At 38.5% G+C, this 27,756-nt stretch overlaps 1 protein-coding gene across 5 annotated transcripts; it reads left to right on the top strand.

Annotated features, from left to right (window-relative positions):
• Nucleotides 1-1,107: 1,107 nt before the first annotated feature.
• ZMYM1 (zinc finger MYM-type containing 1) lies at nucleotides 1,108-27,467 on the top strand. Of its 5 annotated transcripts, none has more exons than XM_032302574.1 (9): nucleotides 1,108-1,196; nucleotides 9,202-9,378; nucleotides 10,506-10,575; nucleotides 10,781-11,030; nucleotides 18,276-18,450; nucleotides 22,000-22,153; nucleotides 23,857-23,994; nucleotides 24,177-24,217; nucleotides 24,746-27,467. In XM_032302574.1, the coding sequence occupies exons 2-9, from the start codon at nucleotides 9,283-9,285 to the stop codon at nucleotides 27,053-27,055; spliced, it is 3,234 nt and encodes a 1,077-aa protein (XP_032158465.1). In that variant the 5' UTR covers nucleotides 1,108-1,196; nucleotides 9,202-9,282; the 3' UTR covers nucleotides 27,056-27,467. The 5 variants fall into 5 exon arrangements, with proteins under 5 accessions (XP_032158465.1, XP_032158464.1, XP_032158463.1 ...); XM_032302573.1 differs by having other exon boundaries at nucleotides 10,506-10,578; nucleotides 24,180-24,217; XM_032302572.1 differs by having other exon boundaries at nucleotides 10,506-10,578.
• Nucleotides 27,468-27,756: the final 289 nt, after the last annotated feature.

Below are 27,756 nucleotides of genomic sequence, written 5' to 3'. Positions count from 1 at the left end.
TAAAATGAACTTAGTATATATTATATACCATATATATAATATATGTATATTAGGAAGGTAAGAATAACCATTGAAGAAATTAAGTTCAGTTACCAATGTAGTATTCAGAATCACCAGAGGGTCTGAATTTGAGGTTAAATGCATAGGACATTTGGGGACCACAGAAGCAGGGGTCAGGAGGGCCTTTTGGTCTGGGCACAGACTTTTGATAATATCTCAGAAAGTATGGTCAAAGACAAGATTGCAATAAATTCATCATTCAACTCTATATATCTTCTATAATCCTATTATGATTTTAGGGATAGCACAATTATTTGATCCTATACTTTTTTAGGCATTGAAAGTGTTAAGTATCATTTAAAATAAACCATGATTTTTGCACACTCTTTTGGGATTTTTTTTAAAAAAAAAAGAGCGCCCCAAAATAGAAAAGACCTGAACTCGCTCAATATCACTGCAGATAATTCCTTTTACTGGGAATTTACTGTGTACCTGGAACTTTACCAGCATTGCCTTTCCAATCTTCACATGTCTATGGCAAAGGCGCTCTAATAAATCCTGTTTCAAGGATGAAGAAATTGGGGTACCTGGGTGGCCCAGTCCTTAAGCGTCTGCCTTCAGCTCAGGTCATGATCCCAGGGTGCTGGGATGGAGCCCGGCGTTGGGCTCTGTTCAACAAGAAAGCTGCTTCTCGTTCTCCCACTCCCCCTGCTTGTGTTCCCTCTTGCTGTCCTGTTCTCACTCTGTCAAATAAATAAAATCTTTAAAAAAAAAAAAAAGAAAGAAAAAGAAAGGGGGGGATGAAGAAATTGGGATTTACATAAATTGCCAATAGACCCATGGAATCCAGTAAATTCAACGACCCCGCCTGAACTCTGAGTCCATCCCGACGTTGCCCTAGCCTTCAAGGGTCCAAATTTGGGGCCAACCAAGATGACTTCAAAGATCAGACGCTGGGCAGCACCATGAGCTCGCCCCCGCCCTCTATAGCTAATGGAACGCGGGTCTCTCCTCCTGCTCACCCACCCCCCCACCCCCACCCCCACCCCCACCCCACCCCCCGTCCAGTGGCGCTGCACTGCAATGCGCATGCTCGGCCGCAGAGCACGGCGGGAAAGGGGCGGGGCCTGCGTGACCGTTTGGCGTCGAAGTTCCTTTGAGAATCCTCGTGTGGCCAGCGTCTCTGAGAGAAATTAGTAAGCCCCCTTAAGCGGCCGTAGTGTCGGTATTCATTCCTGTGCCTTACCGGAAAGGGGCAGAAAGTTTCGCCTCTCGGAGGGAGGATGAAGCGTCTAGTCGGGCCGGGGTCCTAAAGATGGGTCCCTGAGGGCGGATTCTGCCCTGTGAGGGTCGGGAGCTCGGGGTCAGGCCCCAGGATTGCGTGGTTGCCGTCTCCTTTAACAGTGTGCGCACAGTCGGGGGATCCGTGCCCCGCGTTTCCAGCGTTTCTTGCCGCCGGCTGCCCCTGCGCCGTTACTGGGAGTTCAAGCCCTTGGTCTTTATCCGCGGCCTCTTCTTAAAACATTCACCTGGTCATACGTGTAGTTCTCCTTCATTAAGCAGTACTGTTTTCACAAACAACTTTAAAAAAAAAAAAATCATGGAGGTCCTTTTCCAGTTAGATGTGTACACGGAATCTCAGCTATAAGATTAAATAGTACTAAAGGTTGACTCGATAAATTCGGACTTGAAATTGGGATTGACTTGAATTGGGATTAGTTTATCGCTTTATTTCAGTATATTGCTTTAGTGCCCAGGATTGTTAGTATCTTGGTTTGCACGGACTAGTGTTTGCAAACGGTACCTTCCAGCTTCCTCAGGTGCGGTTTCAGTAGGAGCTGAACCACCCATAACACCTGACGGTAGCTAGTGTTCTTCATGGCAAATACACAAGACGAGAAGTCTTTAACATTTATAACAAGACCTGAATTACAGTTAGCCCTGGCAGTGTCAGGACTCAGTAGTTTGCCATGTAACTCTTGGGCTGAGGCAGCAGCGTTAAGGGAGTAGATGCCCTTGCCAAAGTAGAGAATTTGCCTCCGGGTGCGTGAACATATACAGGTCGGAATCCAGAAAGGATGGGTGAAAAGCTGTAACCTTCCTCATCAGTGACACGGGTATAGAGAATTGAACTGCATTCACCTGGGTGGCAGGAAAAGCTGTTTTCTGAAAGTCAGTGTTACTATAGCACAAATTAATGCTTTGGACGTCTCCAGAATAATTAATATTTGGTATATGACACAGTTAACTGTTTATCTCGTGATTTTATTGTTTTTAAAGTAAATTAAAAATCACGTTTGCTGAACCGCAAAAGCTACTGATTTACGAGGGTAAGCATGCTCTCTCTCCAGTCTGGAATATCCTTTCATCATTGCTTTGTAGGCCCTTTAAAACCCAGCTCAGATTTTATCTTCTAGAAGACTGACCATTTTCTCTTTTCTCATTTCTGCTTTTTGCCTTGCATATGTTTATATTGTTACAATGATCCTGTGCTAGCAGAGTATTACAGAGTGTTGGGACATCCTAATTATCCCTCTAATTGTAGTATGTAGGCGCTTCATAAGTAGTGGCTCCCCACTGCCTATAGAATTAAGCGTGGAGGTTTTAATTTGGTTTGAAAAGCACTTAGCCTTGTGCCTCCAATCTTTCTGTCAAACCAGTAAGAGAGCTTGCAGAACACAAGTGGTATAAAACGTATTTTTGCAAAGTGTAATGAGGAAGTGGCTGTAATGCAAAGAAGTAAAAAGTATATCAGCTTGTGGACACATTGGTCCCTTTATTTTTCTTGTAACCATTACCACATTATACTAATTACCGTAGCTTTATAGAAAGTCCTCCAACTTTCTTTTTTGAGGTTGTTTTAGCTATTCTAGATTTTGTATACGTTCCATATACATTAGAATCACTTTGCAAATTCGGCAAAAACTGAGATTTTGATCTGTAGCTCAGTTTTGGGGAAAACTCATTTAACAGTATTAAGTCAAAGAGCATGCTGTGTTATTTATATCTTCCTTGATTTCTGTCAGCACTGTTTTGTTTTTAGTGTAGAGATCTGGACATATTTCATGAGATGTCTTCATATATTTGATGTTTTGTGATGCTTTAGAAATCGTTGTTATAAAGTTTTTTATTTGGGGGGACACCTGTGTAGTTCAGTTGGCTAAGTGCCTCTGCCTAAGGCAGGGCTTGGGTCATGATCCCGGGGTCCTGGGATCAAGTCCCACATCCCACTCCCTGCTCGGTGGGGAGCTTGCTTCACTGTCTGCTGCTCTCCCTGCTTGTGCACTCATTTGCTCATTCTCTCTCTCTCTCTGACAAATGAAGAAATAAAATCTTCCTTTTTTAAAAAAAATTTTTTTTTAGATTTTATTTATTTGACACAGAGAGAGATCACAGGTAGGCAGAGAGGCAGGCAGAGTGAGAGGGGGAAGCAGGCTGCCTGCTGAGCAGAGAGCCCCATGAGGGGCTTGAGACCACGACTGGAGCTGAAAGCAGGGGCTTAACCCACTGAGCCACCCAGGCGCCCCAGAAATAAAATCTTCTTAAAAAATAAAAATAGGGCGCCTGGGTGGCTCAGTGGGTTAAGCCGCTGCCTTCGGCTCAGGTCATGATCTCAGGGTCCTGGGATCGAGTCCCGCATCGGGCTCTCTGCTCAGCAGGGAGCCTGCTTCCCTCTCTCTCTCTCTGCCTGCCTCTCTGCCTACTTGTGATTTCTCTCTGTCAAATAAATAAATAAAATCTTAAAAAAAAAAAAAAAAAAAAAAGCTTTAAAAAAAAAAAAAATAATAAAAATAAAGGTGCCTGGGTGGCTCAGTTGGTTAAAGCCTCTGCCTTCGGCTCAGGTCATGATCCCAGGGTCCTGGGATCAAGCCCTGCATTGGGTTCTCTGCTTGGCAGGGAGCCTGCTTCCCCCCCTCTCTCTGCCTGCCTCTCTGCCTACTTGTGATCTCTCTCTGTCAAATAAATAAAATCTTTAAAAATATTGACCTTCCTAAATTCACTTAATAATTGCAGTAATTACTTGGAGATCCTTTTGGATTTTAAATGTTTACAACATGTCATCTATAAATAATGACAGTATTATTTCTTCTTTTTCAAGATTTCTTTTCTTTTCTTGCATTGTTAACCTGACTAGAACCTCTAGAACAATGGTGAAGTGGTGAGGTGAAGTTATTAAATGTTGATGTTGTATTATCCTGTGATCCTTCTAAGTTCACTTATTCGATTATTTTACTGGGTGGGGAGAAGATTTTCCTTAGGATTTTTTATGTACACCATCATGCTCTCTACAAATAAAAGCAGTTTGTTTACTTCTCCCTTTCCAGTTTTTATACCAGATTCCCATTGAGTATTTCACTTTAACTTAAAGAATATTCTTTAGCATTTCTACAGTATAGGTTTGTTTGTGATAAATTCTCATTTTCATTTATCTGAAAATCTCCTGATTTCACTTTTTTTTTTTTTTTTTTTTTTGTGTTTTTATTTATTTATTTGACAGAGCACAAGTAGGCAGAGTGGCAGGCAGAGGGAGAAGGAGAAGCAGACTCTCCCCGGAGCAGGGAGCCAGATGTGGGGCTCATCGCAGGACCCTGGATCATGACCTGAGCCGGAGGCAGACCCTTAACAGACTGAGACACCCCTTCACCTTTATATCTGAAGGATATTTTTACTGACTAGAGAATTTTAAGTAGGGGTCCACACCCCTCCCTCCAGCTCCTTAAAGATACTCCATTGACTTCTGGCCATCATTGTTTCTGAGAAGAGAACAGTCTTTTTTCTAATTTTAGTTCTCCTGTAAAGTCTTTTTTCTTCAGCTGCTTTTAAGATTTTTTTTTTTAACTTTAGTTTTCATGAGTGTGACTATGATGTGGTTAGTTGTGTTTCCCTTTTATATTTACCTTATTTGTTACGCATAGAACTTCTTGAATTTGTGTGGTTTGATATTTTTCTTCATTTTGGGGAAATTGTCTAGCCAACAGTTCTTCAAATATTGCTTCTGTTGTATCGTCTGTTTTCTCTTATTCTGAGACTCTATTTACATCTGTGTTACACCTTTTAGCCTTGTTCCGCATATTCCTTACCTTATAAATATTTTTATCCTTTTATGTATCAATCTGAACTACTTTATACTATTGATATAAAATGTATTTATTCATAATTTCTGAATTTTATTTTACAATTCTCAAATTTCCATGACTTTTTTTTTTTTTAATTATTCCAGGACTCTCCTAAACTTCTCCATCTTTTTCTCTATTTTCTCAAATGTCCTAGCCTGATAATACCAATATGCGTTTCCTATAGGTCTGTTCTTTTATCTTTTTTCTTTTCTCTCTTTTCTTTTCATTGGTTTTCAGTCAGTCTTATTTGGGGTTTTTTGTTGAGATGTACCCATAAATTTTTATTGTATTATGGATGAAAAAATTTAAAGACTCTAGGTGCACTTCCTCCAGGGAGCGCTGTTTTCCTGTAGGCAGTCAGATAGTTCTAACCGACTATATATATATTCCCCCCCGCAACAGATTATATTGATCCTTTTGAGGATTAGTGTTACCCCTTTTTAGGGCTGATTTATTTTGGTTTGCCCTTTCTTCTAGGGAGTGGTCCCCTAGAGTCTCAACTGCAAGTCCAGATCTTTACCAAATCCCCTCTACCTTTGCTGGACTTAAATTTCAACTTTGTTATTAGCTCTGCAAAGCTACTAAAATCATTTCTTTAGACTCAACCTGCTGTTTTCTGATAGATTTTTTAGTGTCATACTCTGTAGATGTACATTTGGAAGTCAGCTAGTAAGTGGAGGAGGAGGATATTTGTATGCAAATTAGGAGGCTTGTTTCTCCTTGGTTCTGCTTTGTGGAACCTTTGTTCCTGTCCTTCATGCTTTGGCCACCAGAACTCCCATTTCCTTAGCTCAGTGTGCTGCTGTTTTCTGCTTGGCCTTTTTCCTCTACTCTGTCCTGTCAGGTGTGTTCAGGGGTAAAGCCTGTTAATTTATCTGTTGTGCCTGGATTTATCATCTCTTCTCTTTTTTTTTTTTAAGTTATCTGTACACCCAATATAGGGCTTGAACTTATGACCCCTGAGATCAGGTATTTTGTGCTCTGGCAACTGGACTGAGCCAACAAGGCACCCCTAGACTTATTAGTCTTTTTTTTTTTTTTTTAAGACTTTATTTGTCAGAGAGAGAGAGACATTGAGAGCTTAAGCAGTAGCCACAGTAGGTAGAGGAAAAGCAGGCTCCCTGCTGAGCAATGTACTCAATCCGAGGACCCTGAGATCATGACCTGAGCCTGAGACAGACACTTAACCAACTGAGCAGAGAGCCTGCTTCTCCCTCTCCCTCTGCCCTGCTTGTGTTCTCTCTCTCTGTCAAATAAATAAATCTTTTTTAAAAATGTGAATTTGGTTTTCTGCTTCATGATATAATCCTCTTTGGTTTAAATTAAAATGTTTTAATTGGTTATTACCAAGTGGTATTAACTAGCAGGAACATGTGCCACATTTATCCTAGGACTGTTACTACTCTGTGACATACATTGTTTATCCCCAGGTAAGACTAGTGGTAGACTATATTAAAGAAGGTTTCAGAGCACCTATCTGGCTCAGTTGGAGGAGCATTCAACTCTTGATCTTAGGGTCATGAGTTCAGGCCCAACTCGCGCTTCTCCAACTGAGCCAACCAGGCACACCCAAAATAAAATCTTAAAAAAAAAAGGCGGGGGGGGGAGGATCTGGGTGGCTCAGTGGGTTAAGCCTCTGCCATCAGCTCAGGTCATGGTTTCAGGGTCCTGGGATCGAGTCCCACATCGGCTCTCTGCTCAGCGGGGAGCCTGCTTCCTCCTCCCTCTCTCTCTCTGCCTGCATCTCTGCCTACTTGTGATCTCTGTCAAATAAAAAAAATCTTTAAAAATTAAAAAAATTTTTTTTTTTTTTTTTTATTTGACAGACAGAGGCCACAAGTAGGCAGAGAGGCAGGCAGAGACAGAGAGAGGGGGAAGCAGGCTCCCTGCCGAGCAGAGAGCCCGACGTGGGGCTCGATCCGAGGACCCTGGGATCATGACCCGAGCTGAAGGCAGAGGCTTTAACCCACTGAGCCACCCAGGCGCCCCAAAAATTAAAAAAAAATTTAAAAATTAAAAAAAAAAGAGGTTTCTAAGGCTTATTTTACTCTAATGTGCATCTTGTTGGAAAAAGAAGTACTGAATTTGTATTTCATGTATTTTTTTGCTCTTTTTGTTTTTTCTGATAGCTAAAGAAATGTTATTTACTGTTTTCCCTGCTTCAGAAACCTATTTTAGATTAATTAATTACACTTTCAAGGTGTTTTCCATTATTTGCCTATTGGTGTGATAACTGACATATTTGAAGGGACTCCAAGATGCAAAAGCTCATAGATGCTTTGTTTTATTGATCTTTAGACTTGCGTATTTTCTTTCAGGTGAATGACAGTCTAGTAGTTCATTTCCTGTGAGTTTTGCTTTGCTGGGTGTGTGTAATGTTCACATGGGCTGGGCAGAGGCCATAGAGCTTTTATTGCACTTCACAGGCTTTACTCATTCAGTTTTCTGCTCTAGAATAGGGACTTTCAGTAAAAGCTACCAGAAAAGTGGGGAAAGGACCAAAGATGAGAGAAAAGAAGATAGAGAGAACCAATTTGCTCTGGAAATAGGGGCATTGGGGCTGAGTAATCAAAAGGCTGTTGAAGGAGACACCTGGGTGGCTCAGATGGTTAAGCGTCTGCCTTTGACTTAGGTCTCAGGGTCCTGGGATCAAGCCCAGCTTAGCTCAGCTCCCTGCTCAGCAGGAGGGCTATTTCTCCCTCTACCTCTGTTCCTCCCACCTGCTTGTGTGCACACAGGCTCTCTCTCAAATAAATAAAAATCTTTAAAAAAAAAAAAAAGTCACTTTTAGTTCCTAAAAACTATAAAATGGAATTATTTTTTAAGCCTGAATGTGCAGCAGTCTTATTTATTTTGATTTTTGGATTTTAACTATCTTATCTAGTTACCAAAAAGGAATCCATTAATGGGGGAGGAGGAGCAGGCATGAGGTATAAATGGAAAATAGATTCAAAACATATTTAGAAGGTTTAGATTGACCCACTTTGGTGATTAGATGTGGGAACTTTAAGGGAAGAGGAATTTAGGATTACCCCTAGTTTTTTGGTTTGGGAGATTGGGTATATAGGATAGTTGATTTTACCAAGAAAGGAAACGTGTAAAGCAGGCTTTGGGATTTTATAAGAATATAGTTTTAAGTCTCTTGAATTTGAGGGACCTGTGGAGCATCCGAGTGGAGATATTTAGTAGGCAATTAGGTATATGGGCTGGAGCTCAGAAATATAGGGGGAAATCAGCCTATAAATAATGGTTGAATCCAAGGTTATGCCCAAGGAACAAGTGAGAAAGAGTCCTTTGGAATTGTGCTTTGGAGGAACACAAATATTTTTATTTTTTTAAAGACTTATTTATTTGAGAGAGAGCGTAAGCTGGGGGTGGGGGAGAAGTAGAACAGAGAGCCTGAGTCAGAGCTCTATCCCAGGACCCCAGGATCATGACCTGAGCTGAAGGAAGATGCTTAACTAAGAACTAAGCCACCCAGGCACCTCAGAACACAAGTATTTTAGAAGCAGGTGAAATAAATGTTTGAGGAGAAATAGGCCTTGGAATCATAGGATTCAAGGAAACAGAGGTTCAAGGGTGAGGGAAGGGAGTAGCCAGAGAGAAGGCAGTAGCTTAGTATAAAAGTTGGATCCTTGAATGTATTTGAGTGTTTATATGTGAAGAACCAATAAGGAAGGAAAGAGGAGTTGAAGAGCATATAAATAGTAATCGGCTCTGTAAGAGGGCAGTGGCAGAGGAGAGGTAGTGAGCACAGGTATTTGGATTAACCTTGGATAGAAGACTGTTTTCTAAGACTATTTAAGTTAAAAGTAAACTTGTGTGTTTGGTGAGCTTATGCTCTAGGCAGGCCTGGGAGAATAGAGGTGGAGAAAACTAGTCCCAGAAGAAAGCGTATAGATAGAGCTACCAAAGAATTATATAACAAAGCTATGTTGGGGAGTAATGGATGAAGGGGAAAAAGCCAGTGTTGCACTGTGAAGGAACCTTGAGTCGTCCAAGCTGTCTAAAGACCCTTTCTGCTTTCAGAAGTTACCATTTTTAAAAGGACTAATTTTAAAATCAGATTCTCCCATCAATTCAGATTTTAGGAACCTAGATACTATTCCCCAAGAAGAAATTCATTAGTTTGGAACAGGAGGATTCCTTTACATCAAACACCAAGATGAAAGAATCACCGATAGATGGTAAATGTGACAAAGCAGGGACACCACAACTGGGACAGCTAGATGAAATTAAGACAGAACCTGAAAATGCTCAGGTAAATATCCTACTTTATTTTCTTTTTTGTAGAGCAGCATTTAAGTATGCATTTCAGTTATGCAGATGCTGGTTTAGGTGGTTGAAAACCCACAATCTTTATCTTCCCCTAAGCAGCTGGTCAAATAATGCAGGGTATATGGCATGAAGTGCCATCACAACTATATGGAAGAATATGATCTGAGCAAAAAATGGATGTTTTGGAATTGGGTTTTGGATTAATAAAAGGATTGCTTAGGATATTATGGGCCTAGCCAAGGTTAACATACTTTGTTTTCATTTTTCTTAACTTGAAATAATATTAATAACTAATTAAATGTTATTATGGTCCTGACTCTACTTAGTACATTATGAATTCTTAGAATTTTTTTCTTTGTAATTATTTTGCCCAAATAAGTTCCTTGTTTATTCATAAACTTCTTTAGATGTACTATATGCTAAAGAACCTGTAAATGATAGACTGACTCAAGCTGTTAATGTTCTGTATGTAATGCCACATTTCCTTAAAATGTTTATATATGAACTAGCTGAAATTTCTAAGGAAACGAAAAGTAAATTCAACTTTTAATTTATTTCTGGTATTCTGTTTAGAAATAGCCTAAAGTAAATCAGTATTAAGTAAGGATATGACTCCCATTGAGTTGGTGACACTGGGGGATGTTGTCCATCTAGGAAGTATTGGTTGCTTCTTCAAATCTATGAACATTGAAACACATAGATCATGTTTAGAGTGCCTGCTGCTCCCTCTTAAGATTCATTCAGCCCTCTCCAACAACTTTTGTGTTTAAGGTCTTTATGAAGACTATTAGCTGTTACTGAATAGAACTAAGGAGGTAAAATAGGTGTCACTACTGAGTGTGTCTCCTCTATTTGTGGTAGCTTACGGAAAGACTATGTGAACAAAAATTACTGAAGTCACATCTAGATATGATAGAATATAATATATATAATGTATAGAATATAATGTGTCAGCCAAAGGTCACCAAAAGGGGAGTGCTCACCTGTGGTTCAGTTCAGTTACACAATTCACTGCACAAACTTTAAACATAATTTATTATTATTTTCTATAGAATGACTAGTTGTTTTATGCACATTGAAGTCATTATTTTCTTTCTTTTTTTTTTAAAGGAGTATTGTCAAGCCCAGCAGCCTAAAACTCAGGAGAATGAACTGAAAATAAACACTACATTTTCAGACAGTGGTAATAGAATTACTTAAATTAATCATATTTATCCTAAACAATGTAATAGCCAGTTTATTCTGCTTTTTTAGAATGTCTTTGAATAGTGCATTGTTTCTTTGAGGTTTCAAGTCCAGAAGTAACCTTTAAAAGAAAAATAAAAGAATGCATACTTAATTTTACATAAATACTAATTTTTTTCCTTCCTGTTTTGTGTTTATAGCTCCACAGTTGACTGCAGGCATTCAGCTTTCCCTGACATCATCTGGCATGAATAAAATGCTTCCTTCAGTTTCAACCACAGCTATTCAGGTTTCCTGTTGTGGTTGTAAAAAAATTCTTCAGAAGGGGCAAACTGCTTATCAGAGGAAAGGGTCTACTCAGCTTTTCTGCTCCACGCTGTGCATCACTGAATACATTTCATCTGCCAATTCACCAGCTCTTCCCAGGAGAACTTGTTCAAACTGCTCAAAGTATATAATTCTAAATTATGTCCCTTTTACTTCCTTACATAGATTTTGATCAGAGTCTTGGTTGTAACTGTCTACATTTTCATTTTTTCTTTTCTTAACTTTTTTTTTTCTTTTAAGATTTTAGTTATTTGACAGAGAGAGCGAGAGAGCACAAGCAGGGGGAACAGCAGAGGGAGAAGGAGAAGCAGGCTCCCCGCCGCGCAGGGAGCCGGATGTGGGGCTTGATCCCAGGATCCTGGGATCATGACCTGAACCAAAGGCAGATGCTTAATCATCTGAGCTACCCAGACGCCGCTGTTTTCATTTTTTCTGAAGAAGTATCACCTTGGGTTAGTGAAAGGAAGCTGCTTCTGCTTTCAGTTCCTCTGTTAGATTCTTCCGACATACTTTTTTTGTTGAGAGATTTATGGAAATTAAAACATAAGGATTTCTGTTTCTCTTCAGCTTTAAATATAATGTGACTACTGAAACTGACTTTCCTACTCTTTTCATTTGAAATTCTCTATAAATGGGATTATTATATACTCATTTTATTTTATCATTTAACAGTATAGGGTGCAAACCACTATCACATTAATCATAGAAGAATTTGGATCTTCCAAGTTATAAAGTAGCCAGGGTATAACATTATAAAATAATGTTTCTCGTAATGGTAAATGAAGTTATTTGATTCTTTTGCAAAATTGAATAGTCATAGGTAAACAGGGATGGATGTAATTTTTTCAAGATATCTGTGAGCTACTGTTGGGGTTTGTATTGCTAACTGTGTGTGTGTTTGTGTGTGTGTGTGTGTGTGTGTTTATTTATTTTACTTATTTATTTATTTGACAGGGATATATATATTATTATATAGGAAGTAGTAGTAACTTTATAATGAATTAGTGGAAAATCTCCAAGACTTTGAGGGGTGCCTGGGTGGCTCAGTTGTTAAGCGTCTGCCTTCGACTCAGATAATGATCTAGGGATCCTGGGATCGAGCCCTGCATCAGGCTGCCTGCTCCACAGGGAGCCTGCTTGACCTTCTCCCTCTGCTTCCACCACCCCGTTCCTGCTCTCTGGCTCTCAAATGAATAAAATCTTTAAAAAACACACACACACACACACAAAAACTTCGAACTCTACCCTGAGATGTATAAAGTATCAGTGTGCTTTGAGACTCCTATTGTAGTATAATTCTGGTTTGTTAAGTACTCATTAAATGCTAATGATGAATTTTAAATATTTTTGTTTCAGAACAAAAAACACAGAAGCCACTGGTTTTGTTTGTAAATATAATAAATTCCTTTCATATTTATTTTGGAATCAGATTGCCATAATTTAAATCTTGCTTCCTCCATTTACGTTTATATTGTGCAACTAATAGGAGCTGTATCAATATCATTTGGGAGCTTATTAAATAAAAATACAGAATCTCAGGCCTTACCCAGGCCTACCAAATCAGATTGCATTTGTTCCCAGATGATACATCTATATGCTAAAGTCAAACATTGAGAACTTCTTAGTATTCCCATTTGTTTTATTAAATGCACCTAAGAATTATGAGCATTAAATAATAGATTCAAGTGATCAGAACAATACTGGCATATAATAAGACCTCAATAAATGTTAATTATCACTGTTATTAACAAACTCACAAATCCTTTTTATTGGTTGCTTCAGCTCTTTGTTTGGCTGCTGCGTTGGGTATTATCCGTTGCTTTGAGTCTTACTCCCTGAAACAACCTTTCTCTTGTGTTTTTTCAACCCTTCAATACTATGTCTTTTTTCCTTTTTGCTAAGGGCTATAAGGCACTCTCTTCAGTCTGCTTTCTTTCTCTGCAGAATCATAAAACTGGAAGGGACCTTAGAGATCATCCAGTCCAAACATTTTCTTTTGGTTTTCAGGAAACTGAGGTCCTGAGAAGTTAAGGTATCATGTTACTGTGTTTGGAGTTTACCCATTATCCATCTTCAGCAGATCTCCCAGACAGATTGAAAAGGCTGAAACAGGAAAGATATAGTGTGTAAGTCATTTTCTAAGATGGAGAAATCCAATATGAGCAAAAATAATGAAAAAGGTTTTACTTCTTTGGAATACAAATTTTTTGGATACAAAATACTACTGTATAGTTCGGTAGAAAGTTGGTAGTAATGCTTAGGCTGGGAGAGGCCATCATTGTTCAAAGTAACCTGTGCTGCTTTTTTAGAAAATTTTTTTCTCCCATATTTATTAGCATCTTGTATTAATATATAGTTCTCAAGATTTTTTTATTTTAAGATTTTTTTTTTTAAGATTATTTATTTATTTATTTGACAGAGAGAAATCACAAGTAGATGGAGAGGCAGGCAGAGAGAGAGAGAGGGAAGCAGGCTCCCTGCCGAGCAGAGAGCCCGATGCGGGACTCGATCCCAGGACCCTGAGATCATGACCTGAGCCGAAGGCAGCGGCTTAACCCACTGAGCCACCCAGGCACCCCTATTTTAAGATTTTTATTTATTTATTTGACAGATAGAGATCACAAGTAGGCAGAGAGAGAGTGGGGAAGCAGGCTCTTCGCTGAGTGGAGAGCCCGATGCAGGGCCCGATCCCAGGACCTTGGGATCATGACCTGAGCCGAAGGCAGAGGCTTAACCCACTGAGCCACCCAGGCGCCCCAAGATTTTTTTTTTTTTTAAGATTTTATTTACTTATTTGACAGAGACACAACAAGAGAGGGAACACAAGCAGGGGGAGTAGGAGAGAGAGAAGCAGGCCTCCCACCGAGGAGGGAAGCCAATTCGGGGCTCGATCCCAGGATCCTGGGATCATGACCCAAGCTGAAGGCAGACGCCCAGCAACTGAGCCACCCAGGTGCTGTCATAGTTCTCAGGATTTTAGCTAATTATCAGCATTGAAGTTTGTTTCATAAAAGTGATTTAAAATCTGTTTTCAGTTAATGCAGTATTCTGTTTCATTAACCAAATAAAAGTTATCTTTGAAATGGCATTTTAAATCATGTTGGAAAGATAAGACCTCTTTTGAGAGCAATGTATTTAAGAAGTGTCATTTCTGCACTTTAGTATCCTAGTTGAAACCAACCAGAGATTCTGATGGCTATCAACAGAGTTCAGAATATCCTGGTGCACTAAGACTGTGTAACACTTACATGTAGGAAAGTTCAGTCCTGTGCTTAGAGTTTGTTTAAGCTAATTTTAGGCACTATTAAGAAAATTCATTTTTTAGTTTTTTATTTGTAATGACTCCATAGATTAGAAACCAGGAATCTAGTATACTGGTAGCAGTAAATATTAGTAAGTATTTTCAGACTTCCATGCTTCTGCCGATGCAATTCCTTCTATCTCCCTTTCCATCTGCTAATTTTTTTCTGTTTTAAAGCTCTTCCTGAAATATCTTTACCTCTTCTCTGTTGCCGCACCATTTTTCCTCTCCTCTCACTAACTCCACCACCCACTCAGAGTCATTGTTCCATGACTTGTGTTTTAGTAGTGTTCATAATTCCCACAGCATTAATCATAAAATTAATGTTTGTTTGTTTGTTTAAAGATTTTATTTATTTATGTGACAGACAGAGATCACAGGTAGGCAGAGAGGAGGAAGCAGGCTCCCCACTGAGCAGAGAGCCCCATGCGGGGCTCGATCCCAGGACCCTGAGACCATGACCTGAGCCAACGGCAGAGGCTTAACCCACTGAGCCACCCAGGCGCCCCCATAAAATTAATGTTTTTAAGGAAAGAATTGATACTGTCCCAGTTAGACTATGAACCTTTTCTTTTTTCTTTTAAGATTTTCTTCGTTTATTTGAGAGGGAAAAGGAGCAGGGGGAAGGGCGGAGGGAGAGGGAGAAGCAGGCTCTCTGCCAAGCAGGGAGCTGGATGCAGGGCTTAATCCCAGGACCCCAGGATCATGACCTGAGCCAAAGGCAGACACCTAACTGACTGAGCCACCCAGGCACCCCTGGACTATGAACCTCTTGAGATTAGGAACCAGATCATACTCCTCTTTATATTCCCTGTGCCTAAACACTAGCTGGTACACAGTGAATCCTAGAAAAATTGTTGTCAAATGAAGTACAAGGATAGCACAATTCAGATACTGCCTTTAGACCTATATTTTAAACCAGTAAACAATTGATTCATGATAATGAAATGAACCTGTTAGCTTTGGTATCATCTATTTAAGGAGGAAAATCATCATACACTGAAAATTATAAGTGTTGAAATGTTAAAATAGTGTTGATTTTAGGAATATTTCATCTGGAAAACTGTTAACCTGAAAGATTGATGTTCTGAGGGTTCTAAGTAGCCAGACATGGCAGTTCTCAAACATTTCTAGTCTCTGGACCCCTTTACACTCAAAAATTTTTGAAGAGCCAGCGAGCTTTAGTTGATGTAGTAGGTTCTAACTACCAATATATACTATGTTAGAAATTAAAACTGAGAAATTTTTAAGCTAATTATTAACTCATTTAAAAATAATAACTCAGGGATGCCTGGGTGGCTTAGTGGGTTAAAGCCTCTGCCTTCGGCCTCAGGTCATGATCCCGGGGTCCTGGGATTGAGCCCCACATCGGGCTCTCAGCTCAGCAAGAAGCCTGCTTCCTCCTCTCTCTGCCCGCCTCTCTGCCTACTTGTGATTTCTGTCAAATAAATAAAATCTTTAAAAAAAAAATAGTAACTCAGTGCTTATTAACAAATACTTTTAATGAAAAATAGCCATATACATTAAGCATTATTTTACCAGTTTTGCAAACCACTTCAGTGTCTGACTGGGTTTTCACATCTGCCTCTGTGTTCAGTTTATTGGAATATGTTGTTTTGGCTGAAGTGTGAAAAAAATCTGGTACTACAAATATGTATTTGGAAAAGGGAAGAGTGTTTTTCAATAGCTATTTAGATTTTGTGGGTGCTCTTTGATACTCCACCAGAAAACAGGTAGTACTTAAAGGTTAGTTACAACGTGAACATTGAAACCATGAGTTTTTTTGTACTGTTAGGTTAAAATACATCAGTCTTTTGTATTTTGAATGGTTTTTTTTAACCCATGAAAGAATTATTTTTGTTACATGCTATCATAATTTGGAAAATACTGGTTCACTGAGTTATGTAGATCTTCCAAACGTTCGCATATTTCTTTTTTCTTTTTTTTTTTTTTTTTACGATTTTATTAGAGAAGAGAGAGACCCAAGAGAGAGGGAGCGCATGAACATGAGCAGAGGAAGAAGCAGGCTCCTCGCTGAGCAGAGAGCCTGATACAGGGCTTGATCGCAGAACCCTGGGATCATCACCTGAGCTGAAGGCAGACACTCAACTAACTGAGCCACCCAGGCGCCCCTGTTGACGTATTTCTTTTATACAATATTTTAAAAATCACATCTGTTAAAATAAACACACACCAGAAAATCACCACTAATCTTACCAGGAAAGCTTAACTATTGGGAAGCAATCAAGTTGGAGATGGCAAATATTCCTAAATTCTGGTTTTCAACAAAAGCTCAACTTTTATCATTGGCAATGAATACTGCCAGTTGTTTATCTTGAAGTAACAATGTTACTTCAATTTTTGAGAAAATATTTGCCAGCTACCCACTCTGGATAATAGTTTGTTCTTTCAAGTAAAAATGTTTTCTGTGAAAAAAAGTAGCTACCTCAGGTTGTAACTCTTAACATTCCCATGTGAGATTTACATTGAGACAACCATCATACTTTAGTGTGCAAGAGAAGTACTTAATGTTTGTGTCCCATATCACACAGAATACTAAAAAAAGGTGGTCAAGGATGAAGTTTAATAAAGTAAATGATTTTTACAGCAAATGTGTGGCATTGAGTAACACATACTAGGACATTTTGGTTCAACTGCCTTAATTTGTGCTAAGGCTCTGGCGTTTGACCCAGCATCATTTTTTTTTCTTCCAATGTATTGAGGTGAAATTCACATAACAAAAAGCCACATCAGTAGTAGTACACTGACCGTGTCTAGTTCAGAACATTTCTGTTACTCCAGTGTATCCAGTAGGCAATTTCTCCCCAGAGGTCTCCTCTCTCTCTAGCCCCTGGTAACCACCAATCTGTATTCTATTTATGGATTTATCTATTCTGGATATTTCATATTAATGGAATCCTACAGCATACAACCTTTTGTGTCCATCTTTTAGCATAATGTTTTCAAGGTTTGTCTGAGGTTTATACGTATTATAACATATAGAGCAGCACTTCATTCCTTTTTTTGTAGCTAAGTAATATTCCATTGTATGGATATGGCACAGTTTGTTTATCCGTTCACTCATTGGTGAAAATTTGGGCTGTTTTCCATCTTTTAGCTGTTTTGGTTTTTGTTTTTCTTTTTCATTTTTAAGTAAGCTCCAGGCTCAGTGTGGGTCTTGAACTCAAAACCCTGAGATCAAGAGTTACGTGCTTTACCAACTGAGCCAGCCCAGGGCCCCTATGTGTTAGCTATATGAAATAGTGTATTTACACTTTTTTGAGTACTTATCTTCAGTTCTTTGGGGTACATATCTAGGAGTGGAATTGCAGCAACCCGGGGTTGATTTTGCACTATCAGTTCAAATGTTAACATGAGGATGGGATGCCTAGGTGGCTCAGTTGGTTAAGCAGCTGCCTTCCAGCTTAGGTCATGATCCCAGCGTCCTGGGATCGAGTCCCACATCAGGCTCCTTGCTCAGCAGGGAGCCTGCTTCTCCCTCTGCCTCTGCCTGCCATTCTGTCTGCCTGTGCTCGCTCTCTCTCCCTCTCTCTCTCTGACAAATAAATAAATAAAATATATTTTTTTAAAAAGTTAACATAAGGAGAAAGGCTTTTTGGACAAATAATATTTTAACAAAATAATTTTGTTTTGGCGGACCCCTCTAAAAGTATCTGGAGGATCCCTGGAGTTTTTCAGACCATATTATGATATCCTCTGTCTTGCAGATTACAGAGTTGGTCAGGTATGAATATGTGATTTCTCATCATCATTCTGTTATCACTAGCACTAACTAATATAAGCTAGGTAATCCTCAAAACTGCTATCAGTTGTGTTTTATAACCCCTACTTTATAGATGAGAGAATCAACATTTGGGAGTATGAGTATTCACCCATCATTATGTAATGTAAGTCCTGGAACTAAATGCCAAATTCAGGTTTTCTTATTTCAAGGCTGATGTCAGTGCTGTTGCACAGTCTAAAGGTGGATGAAGTGGGAGAGGGTTACTTGAGGGAGTGCTTTAACTTATAAAAGTGTTTAATGGTACCCTTGTTTTTCTTTTTAGAGACATCTTAAATTTAAAGGATGTGATCAGTGTCCAGCTAGAAGATAATACCTCTAGCAAGAATTTTTGCAGCCAATCTTGTCTTTCATCATATGAAGAAAAAAGAAAAGCATTTGTTACAATATGCACTAATAGCGTTTTAACCAAGTGCAGCATGTGTCAGAAGACTACTGTTGTAAGTTACATTTTTTTTTTAACTTTTAGGGATTCTGATTATTTTGCTTAAATATTAGAGTTTTTAATGAACTTTTTTAAATCCTAGATTCAATATGAAGTAAAATACCAGTATGTGAAACACTGTCTTTGTAGTAATGCCTGTTTTCAGTTTCACTCCAACAACCTCATCACGGTCTGTCTTGAGAACTGTGGGGCTTCCTGTTAAACTGTTTCTAGCCCATTTCATATGCTTCAGATGAAAGGACAGTCCCATTACTCTAATAGTTCAAAGAGTGGAGTGCCTGGGTGGCTCAGTCAGTTCAACATCTGACTCTTGATTTCAGCTCATGTCATGAGATCAAGCCCCACATGTATCCCACTCTGCTCAGTGCAGAGTTGCTTGTCCCTCTCCCTTGCCCACCCAACTCAGTCACAGACTCACTTTCTCAAATAAGTAAATAAAATAGTGAAAAAAAATCGTTCCGATATTCTAGCATATAAGCAGATAGGAATATATGTTGCATGAAGTAAGAACCACTCCATTTGGGGCACCTGAGTGGCTCAGTCGTTAGATGGCCTTCAGCTCAGCTCATGATCCTAGGGTTCTGGGATCTAGCCTCCTACTCAGCGGGAGGCCTGCTTCTCCCTCTCCCACTCACCCTGCTTGTGTTTCCTCTCTGTCTCTCTGTCAAATAAATAAAAATCTTTAAAAAAAAAAAAAGAACCACTCCATTTGAATTTGACTACATGGGACTCAAATGAAACATCCAAGACTGAGTCTCTTCATTAGTTCACTTGTGGATGGTCCCACTTTAGGAAAATGTGGGGATCAGATTTTAGTACCATTGGGAATAGTTTCAGTTGATAGGGTAGTGAAGAAGATTAAATAAAAGACTCTTGACAGTTTCTCTTACATAATGATTCATGATAAATGCTATATAGAGATTTTCCTCAAGAATCTCAGGATGATCTGGCCTTCAAGAAAAGCCAAGCACATAAAAGGTTGTTTATAAACTGCAAATAAAGATAGCAGGGGGGCGCCTGGATGGCTCAGTCCTTAAGCATCTGCCTTCAGCTCAGGTCATGATCCCAGAGTCCTGGGATCAAGCCCCCCATCGGGCTTCCTGCTCTGCTGGAGGCCTGCTTCTCCCTCTCCCGCTCACCCTGCTTGTGCTCCCTCTCTCACTGAGTGTGTGTGTGTGTGTGTGTGTGTCTCTGTCAAATAAATAAATAAATCTAAAAATGTATATATGTAGTAGAAATAATGGCCTACTGATCAGTAAGATTCGACCACAAAGTGTTTTTAATTCTATGTTTTCTTATACCTAAGCAAGGTTAAAATGAACCCAGAATGTCACATGCTTTTCTAAATGAGAAATAATTCCCTATTTCTGGTAGGACAGCCTGGGGTGTGGGAGGTTCTGAGAGCAGAGAAACTGGGTCCTGCTTTAGTGGACTAAATGAGATTAATGCAGGGATACTTGGGTGGCTCAGTCAGTTGAGCATCTGCCTTCAGCTCAGGTCATGATCCCAGAAACCTGGGATCGAGGCCCACATCAGGCTCCCTGTTCAGAAGGGAGTCTGCTTCTCCCTTTCTACCTGCCGCTCCCCCTGCTTTGTGCTCTCTCTGAAAAATAAATAAAATCTTTAAAATAAAATAAATGAGATTAATGCAGTTAATGGTCTAAACCCCTTTCATGAGGTAGGGTTGAAGTTGTCTTACTTGTTCAGATGATGCTTTGAGACCCATTTCTACTCCATAAATTCTTCCTTAAAATCATGCAGTTAGAGATAGGATTCTCATCAAGTCTGAACAACTCAAATAGGTCATTTGTAAGCCACATCCTTTTTTTTTTTTTTTTTTAAGATTTTATTTATTAGAGAAAGTGAGAGACAGCATGAGTGGAGGGGAAAGGGCAGAGGGAGAAGCAGACTGTCCGCTGAGCAGGGAGCCTCATGTGGGACTCGATCCCACGACTCTGGGATCATGACCTGAGCCGAAGGCAGATGTTTAACCGGCTGAGCCCCCCAAACCCCCAGGGCTTCTCAAAATATAAAAAGTCATACTAGTAAAGTATAAAAGAATTTTCAGAGTTATGCTCTGTTTTTTGTTTCATTGTTCCTTTGCCGATACCCTGTTTTTCACAGAAGAAAATCTGTATTTTTTTTTTTTGAGCATTTATTTATTTGAGAAAGAATGGGGGCACAACAGAGGGAGAAGCCAACTCCCTGCTAAGCAGGGACCCTGATGTGGGACTCAATCCTAGAATCTTGGGATCATGACCTGAGCTGAAGGCAGACACTTAACAGACTGAGCCACCCAGTAGCCCCTGCATAAGATATTTTCATTTGTCCTTATACTTATGCCCCCAAAAGCAGTTCTTGTTCACCATTGTCTTAAGTCCAGGAATGATGGTTCCTGTTTTCAGTAGAAACAATAGATGGTATGTCTCACAGTTTATATCATTTATCATTTACCTTTGAACACTTACTGTTTCCTGAATGCACTATATTCTTTTTTTTTAAACTGAAAGAATTTTTTTTTTAAAGATTTTATTTACTTATTTGACAGAGATCACAAGTAGGCAGAGAGGTTAGGCAGAGAGAGAGAGGAGGAAGCAGGCTCCCCACTGAGCTCCAATGTGGGTCTTGATCCCAGCACTCCAGGATCATGACCTGAGCCCAAGGTAGAAGCTTTAACCCACTGAGCCACCCAGGCGCCCCCTGAATGCAGTATATTCTATGTATTTTACTGCTCATATGCTACTTTCTTACAATATGCTTGTAATTTTTACCATGAGGTTAGCCTAGAAAAACAGCGATTCCCACAGCTGTTTTCTGGCTCCTTCTCAGTACCAATGGAAGGCTTTCCTGAGTTAATATTCAAAGTGGAATTGAGGAATGAGATATGATTTTAAGACTTTAGTTTATTTATCCAATTGGCTTTGATTGCCTGGAGTGATGAACATATTCTGTGACCTCTTTCTTCATTGCTTGCATATATATTACTGCGGCTACTAAAATCTGATAAATAACACAAATAGTGATTTATTGACTCTGTTTCTTTCATTTTTGTCACTGTGATCTGTAGTGCCTTTTTTTTCTCTTCTTTTTAATTCAAGTTAACATATTAGGGTATTATTAGTTTAAGGGTGGAGTTTAGTGATTCATCAGTTGCCTATAATACCCAGTGCTCATTATTTTTTTATTTTCATTTTTTTAAAGATTTATTTATTTATTTATTTGAGAGAGAATGAGTGAGAGAGAGCATGAGAGAGGAGAAGGTCAGAGGGAGAAGTAGACTCCCCAAGAAGCTGGGAGCCCGATGTGGGACTCGATCCCGGAAGTCCAGGATCATGACCTGAGCCGAAGGCAGCTGCTCAACCAACTGAACCACCCAGGCGCCCCTCATTATTTTTTTCTGGTTTTTAAGAAAGTATAAAAATGTGGCTTTATTATCATCACTTGTCATGTTATAACTAAGAGCAGTAATGATGAGTATATTTTTGTTTGTTACTAATATATGTCATATACCAGGAATATGAATATTACTTTAATCTCTAAACAGAAACCAGCCAAAACACTTACATCTGTTCCTTGCAAATCATTGAAGCCCTCAGATGAAATGATTGAGACCACCAGTGACTTGGGAAAGACAGACATTTTTTGTTCTATTAATTGTTTCTCTGCTTACAATAAAACTAAGATGGAATCATCTACAGGTAATACTTATTTAGCAGTTATCAGAGGTTTAGAAAATGTTGAAGAATATTACTGCTTTCCTTTATAACCTTGATTCATCTTGAAATTAAACTGACTTAAGAGTCAAAACAATGCAAAATTCATTGCAAAAAAATGTTTTCCAGGCATGCCTGGCTGGCATGAGCATGTAACTCTTTTTTTTTTTTTTTTTTTAAAGATTTTATTTATTTATTTGACAGACAGAGATCACAAGTAGGCAGAGAGGCAGGCAGAGAGAGAGAGAGAGAGAGGGAAGCAGGCTTCCTGCGGAGCAGAGAGCCCGATGCGGGGCTCGATCCCAGGACCCTGAGATCATGACCCGAGCCGAAGGCAGCAGCCCAAACCACTGAGCCACCCAGGTGCCCCGAGCATGTAACTCTTAATCTCAGGGTCATGAGTTCAAGCCCCACATTGGGCAAGGAGCCTATATTTTTTAAAAAAGTTTTCCAGTAGTGTTTTGTTTTTAAGATTTATTTTATTTATTTTAAGATTTATTTATATGACAGACACAGCAAGAGAAGGGAACACCGCAGGGAGAGTGGGAGAGAGAGAAGCAGGCTTCCCACCAAGCAGAGAACCTGATCCCAGGACCCTGGGATCATGACCTGAGCCAAAGGCAGATGCTTAACGACGGAGCCACCCAGGCGCCCCTCCAGTAGTTTATATAAAAGGAAGCCTACTTCACAACCAAAGATTTAATATTTATTTGTAAAGATTTTTGTGTTAAAATACAGAATTTTTTAGCCATGGTTTGTAAAAACAAGGTTACTAGCCACATTTTTACAGGAAATAGAACTAGTTGAAAATACTTGGAAGTTCACTAATAGAAAAGCACAAGTAACCCAAGGCCAACTTTATATTCCATCAAAGAGCCTCATATAGGACCATTGGTCCTATTTATTTAAAGTAAATGAAGCCATGGGCTTGTACATCATGTAAACTGGCTCATTATAGAAATCTTTGCAATACTAGCCTAGACACCAGTCTAGCTCCATTCTTGTTGAGGGTTATGCATCTTGAAGGAGTTAGAAATGATACCCATTAGGGCGCCTGGCTGGCTCAGTTGTAGAGTGAGCAACTCTCAATCTTGGGGTTATGAGTTTGAGACCCATGTTGGGTATAGAGATTGCTTTAAAAAAAATAACATCTTTTTTTAAATGATGAAAAATGATACCCATTGGGAAATTCTTATTCCCCCCCCCATTGGGAAATTCTAAAGGAATCTCTTTCTTTGTGGGTAATTTCTGAGAACTTGTATGCAAAGGTAAAATAGGTTAAAAAATGGAAAATACAAGTTACCAGTCTAAGGTTACTAATGTGTTTTCCTAAAGAACCCGGCCATCCTTAAGCCATACTCCAATATCCAGCAATACCTAAAGCTATTAGATTTTAAGATTTTGTTTATTTACTTATTGGACCAAGAAAGAGGGTGTGTACAGATAGGGGGAGCAGCAGAGGGAGAGGGAGAAGCAGGCTCCCCACCAAGTAGGGAGCCAGATGTGGGGTCAGTCCCAGAACCGCAGGATCGTGACCCGAGCTGAAGGCAGACACTTAACCCACTGAGCCACCCAGGTGCCCCAGGCTATTAGATTTTTGCATTGTTTGTCAAAACATCTGTTTTAAACAGTGCTTTCTGATTGATTGATTCTGCTTGTTTTTTGAGAAATCTTTTTATTTTTTTCAGTAAATGTTTCCATGGTACATGATGCCTCAACGGATACCTTTTGTCCAAAGAAAGATACAACTCCAGTTATAAGCAATATAGTGTCATTGGCAGATGCTCGTGTTTCCCTACCCATCATGAACTCTGATGTCTTACAAGGTAAAATTGATAGGAAGGATACTTGACATACACACTGTTTTCCCATCCTTGATGAATCTATCTATATTCTAAGGTTGTTTTGTTGTCTGATTGAAATAAGCAATTGTAGTTTATGATGTTATTTTATAGCATATATTTTACAGCACGTAAGATCTTGAATTGATGATACTCTTTTATTTTAGCAGATACAGTATCTTCAGTAACAGCAAATGTCATTGTAGATGTAAGTTTTGTCCTTAATATTTTTGACACTGTCTTGTCTTTTTTAAGCATATTTTGTGCATATATGTATGTGTGTGTCCCCGTATATATATACGAGCATATTCATTCCTGTTTTTATCTGAGAGCTCAAAAAAGTTGAGCAAGAAACATCTTTTGGTATTCATATTCAATCTCCCAAATGTCGGGTTTGACTTCAAATTATTAATAAGAATATTTAAATAGAAGTATTATTAGTCACAGTTTTTCCTCTAGGTTCTTTATTACCCTTTTCAATATTCTAGGTCACATGAGCAATAAAAATTATTTTTATTACAATTACATACCAAAAGATTCTTTGAACCTTTAATGCTAAATCTAGATTGCAACTTTATATTATAAATAATTGTTAATGTTTCCCCCTAGTGGAGCTCATATTTTAACTCACCCATTCATTTTATTGTGTTGTTAGAATAGATACGTATGATATTTTTAATCATTTGAAAACTGTTCAAACAAATGCTTTTCTCTTTTTCTCCCTAAAATTTCTAAGAGTTTACCCAGTGAATCAAGTAGTGGTGTTGCTACTAGTAGTGTTGAACAGCCAAGCCTTTCACCATCTTCATCAATACCCGGTCAGCCTACGGTTGACTCCAGTGTAGAAGTACAAAAAGATAAAGTGTCAGACCAAGATGCTTCATACAATATGAAATCTATGAAAATAAGTGAAGGACTTTGTCACCCAAAATTTACATCCAGAGTACAAAAAATTAAAGATAAGTCACAAAACATTAAAAAATCTTGGTGTTCAAATTTCCAGCATTTGAAAAACAATATTAAAAAGGATGTGACATTCTGTTACTCATGCCAGTTGTTCTGCCAAAAAAATTTTAATTGTGGAGGAGAATCCTTTACAGCGCAAGGAATTTCTAATTGGAAAAAGACTCTAGAAAAATTCAGAAAGCATGAAAAAAGTGAGATGCATTTGAAGTCATTGCAGTATTGGAGGGAGTACCAATTTTTTGATGAAGCTGTCAATGATAATTTATCTATTCATTCAAAACAGATTGAAGGAAATAAAAAGTACCTAAAGCTTATAATTGAAAATATTTTATTTCTTGGGAAGCAGTGTTTACCATTAAGAGGAAATGATCAGTCGATTTCATCTGTGAATAAAGGCAATTTTTTAGAACTGCTAGAAATAAGAGCAAAAGATAAAGGAGAAGAAGTATTTCGACTTACAAATTTACAAGTTGACTTCTATAATAGTACACAAATTCAAAATGATATTATTGAAATAATAAAGACTGAAATGCTTCAAGATATTGTGAATGAAATCAATGCCTCCTCAGCTTTTTCAATAATATGTGATGAGACAACTGATAGTGCCACTAAAAAACAGCTTTCGATTTGTGTAAGATACCCACAAAAAATGTCAAAGGCTGTCTTAATTAAAGAAAGATTCTTGGGTTTCATAGATATTGAAGAGATGACTGGGACTGACTTACATAGGACTATCAAAACTTACCTGCAGCAAATTGGAGTTGATTTAAATAAGATATGTGGCCAGGCCTATGATAGTACCACTAATTTGAGGGGACAATTTAATAAAATTGCAGCAGAATTCAAGAAAGAAGAGCCAAGAGCTTTATACGTACATTGTTATGCGCATTTTTTGGATTTAACAGTAATTACGTTTTGTAAAGAAGTGAAAGAACTCCGAAGTGCTCTAAATACTCTCAACTCTTTGTTCAACACTATTCATATGTCTGGGGAAATGTCTGCAAAGTTTCAAAACATTTTTAAGCTAAGTCAAAACAAAACATGCAAGAAACATACATCACAATCATGTTGGACAGTCCATGATCATATATTACTGTCTGTGATTGAGGGCCTTCCAGAGATTATTGAAACATTGGAAGTTATATCAAGCCATTCTTCAAACACAAGTTTAGCTGATGAATTGAGTGATTTGTTAATACTGGTTTCCAAATTTGAATTTATCTTTTGTTTGAAATTTCTTTATCGAGTGTTAAGTGTTACAGGAATTCTTTCCAAAGAGCTTCAAAGTGAAACTATAGATATTTTTTCATTGTCTTCAAAAATAGAAGCAATTTTGGAATGTTTATCATCCGAAAGAAATGATGCCTATTTCAAAACTATCTGGGATGGAGCAGAGGAAATATGTCAAAAAATAACCAGTAAAGGTTTTGAAGTTGAAAGACCTTCTTTTCAGAAAAGAAGAAGAATTCAGAAAACAGTAGATCTTGGCAATTCAGATAGTATGTTTTTTCCTACTTCAACAGAAGAACAATATAAAATTAATATTTATTACCAAGGATTGGATACTATACTAAATAATTTAAAGCTATGTTTTTCAGAGTTTGATTATTGCAAAATGAAGCAAATTTCAGAACTGTTATTTAAATGGAATGAACCATTAAATGAAACAACAGCCAAACATGTCCAAGAATTTTATAAACTTGATGCAGACATCATCCCAGAACTTAGATTTTATCGGCAATATGCAAAGCTTAATTTTCTCATAGATTATGATCATATCAACTTCATCAATCTTGGCTGTTTGTTTATCCAGCATGGTCTTCACAATAATATTCCCTGCATATCAAAGTTACTATATACTGCTTTGTCTTGGCCAGTTACTTCAAATGCTGAAAATTCATTTTCTACACTGCCCCGTCTTAAAACATATTTATGTCATACCATGGGACAAGAGAAGCTTAGCGGTCTAGCCCTAATAGCTATTGAGCAGGAACTGGTAAATAAACTGATGGAACCTGAAAGACTCAATGGCATTGTGGAAAAGTTTATCCATCAGATGAAAGAAACTAACACTTGCTAGTTCAAATTTACCTAAAAGAATTTTGTTATTTCTGCTGGAATGTTTGTTTTATTTCAAAATTTTATCTCCTGAGAAAAAGATTTTTTTTCATCAGAACATGTAACATTCACTTGATTCAAAATTCAAGAAACAGACTGAAAAGAGAAAAGTCTCCTTCTCCTTTTCAGTACCCATTCCCCTTCCCTGTAGTGTTTGTTCCTCAAATATCCTCCTGGAGATATTTTTCACAAATAGTACTCTGCAGTCCACACTGTTCTTCAACTTGTCCACTAAACATATTTTTGAGATTGTCCTATACCCATGCATAAAGAGTTTGTTGATTTTTTTATAACTGCATAAAATTTCATTGTATGAACGTACCATAATATATTTGAGCAGTCCCTAACAATAAACACTTTAATTCTTTCCAGTATTTTGCTATTATAAATAATGCTGCATTTAATAACCTTGTACAGGGGAGCCTGGGTGGCTAAGTCAGTTAACCATCTGCCTTTGGCTCGGGTCATGAACTCAGGGTACTGGGATCAAGCCCCACATTGGGCTTCCTGCTCAGTGGTGGGGGGTAGCCTGCTTCTCTTTTTCCCTCTGCCTGCCGCTCTCCCTGCTTGTGCCCTCTGTCAAATAAATAAATAAAATCTTTCTTAAAAAATAATAATAACCATGTATGTAATTCCACATGAGTGAGTTACTGTAAGATAAAA

The sequence above is a fragment of the Mustela erminea genome, chromosome 10 (assembly GCF_009829155.1).
Source record: "Mustela erminea isolate mMusErm1 chromosome 10, mMusErm1.Pri, whole genome shotgun sequence".
NCBI classification, from domain to species: domain Eukaryota; kingdom Metazoa; phylum Chordata; class Mammalia; order Carnivora; family Mustelidae; genus Mustela; species Mustela erminea.
This window is presented reverse-complemented; position numbering and strand designations above follow the sequence as displayed.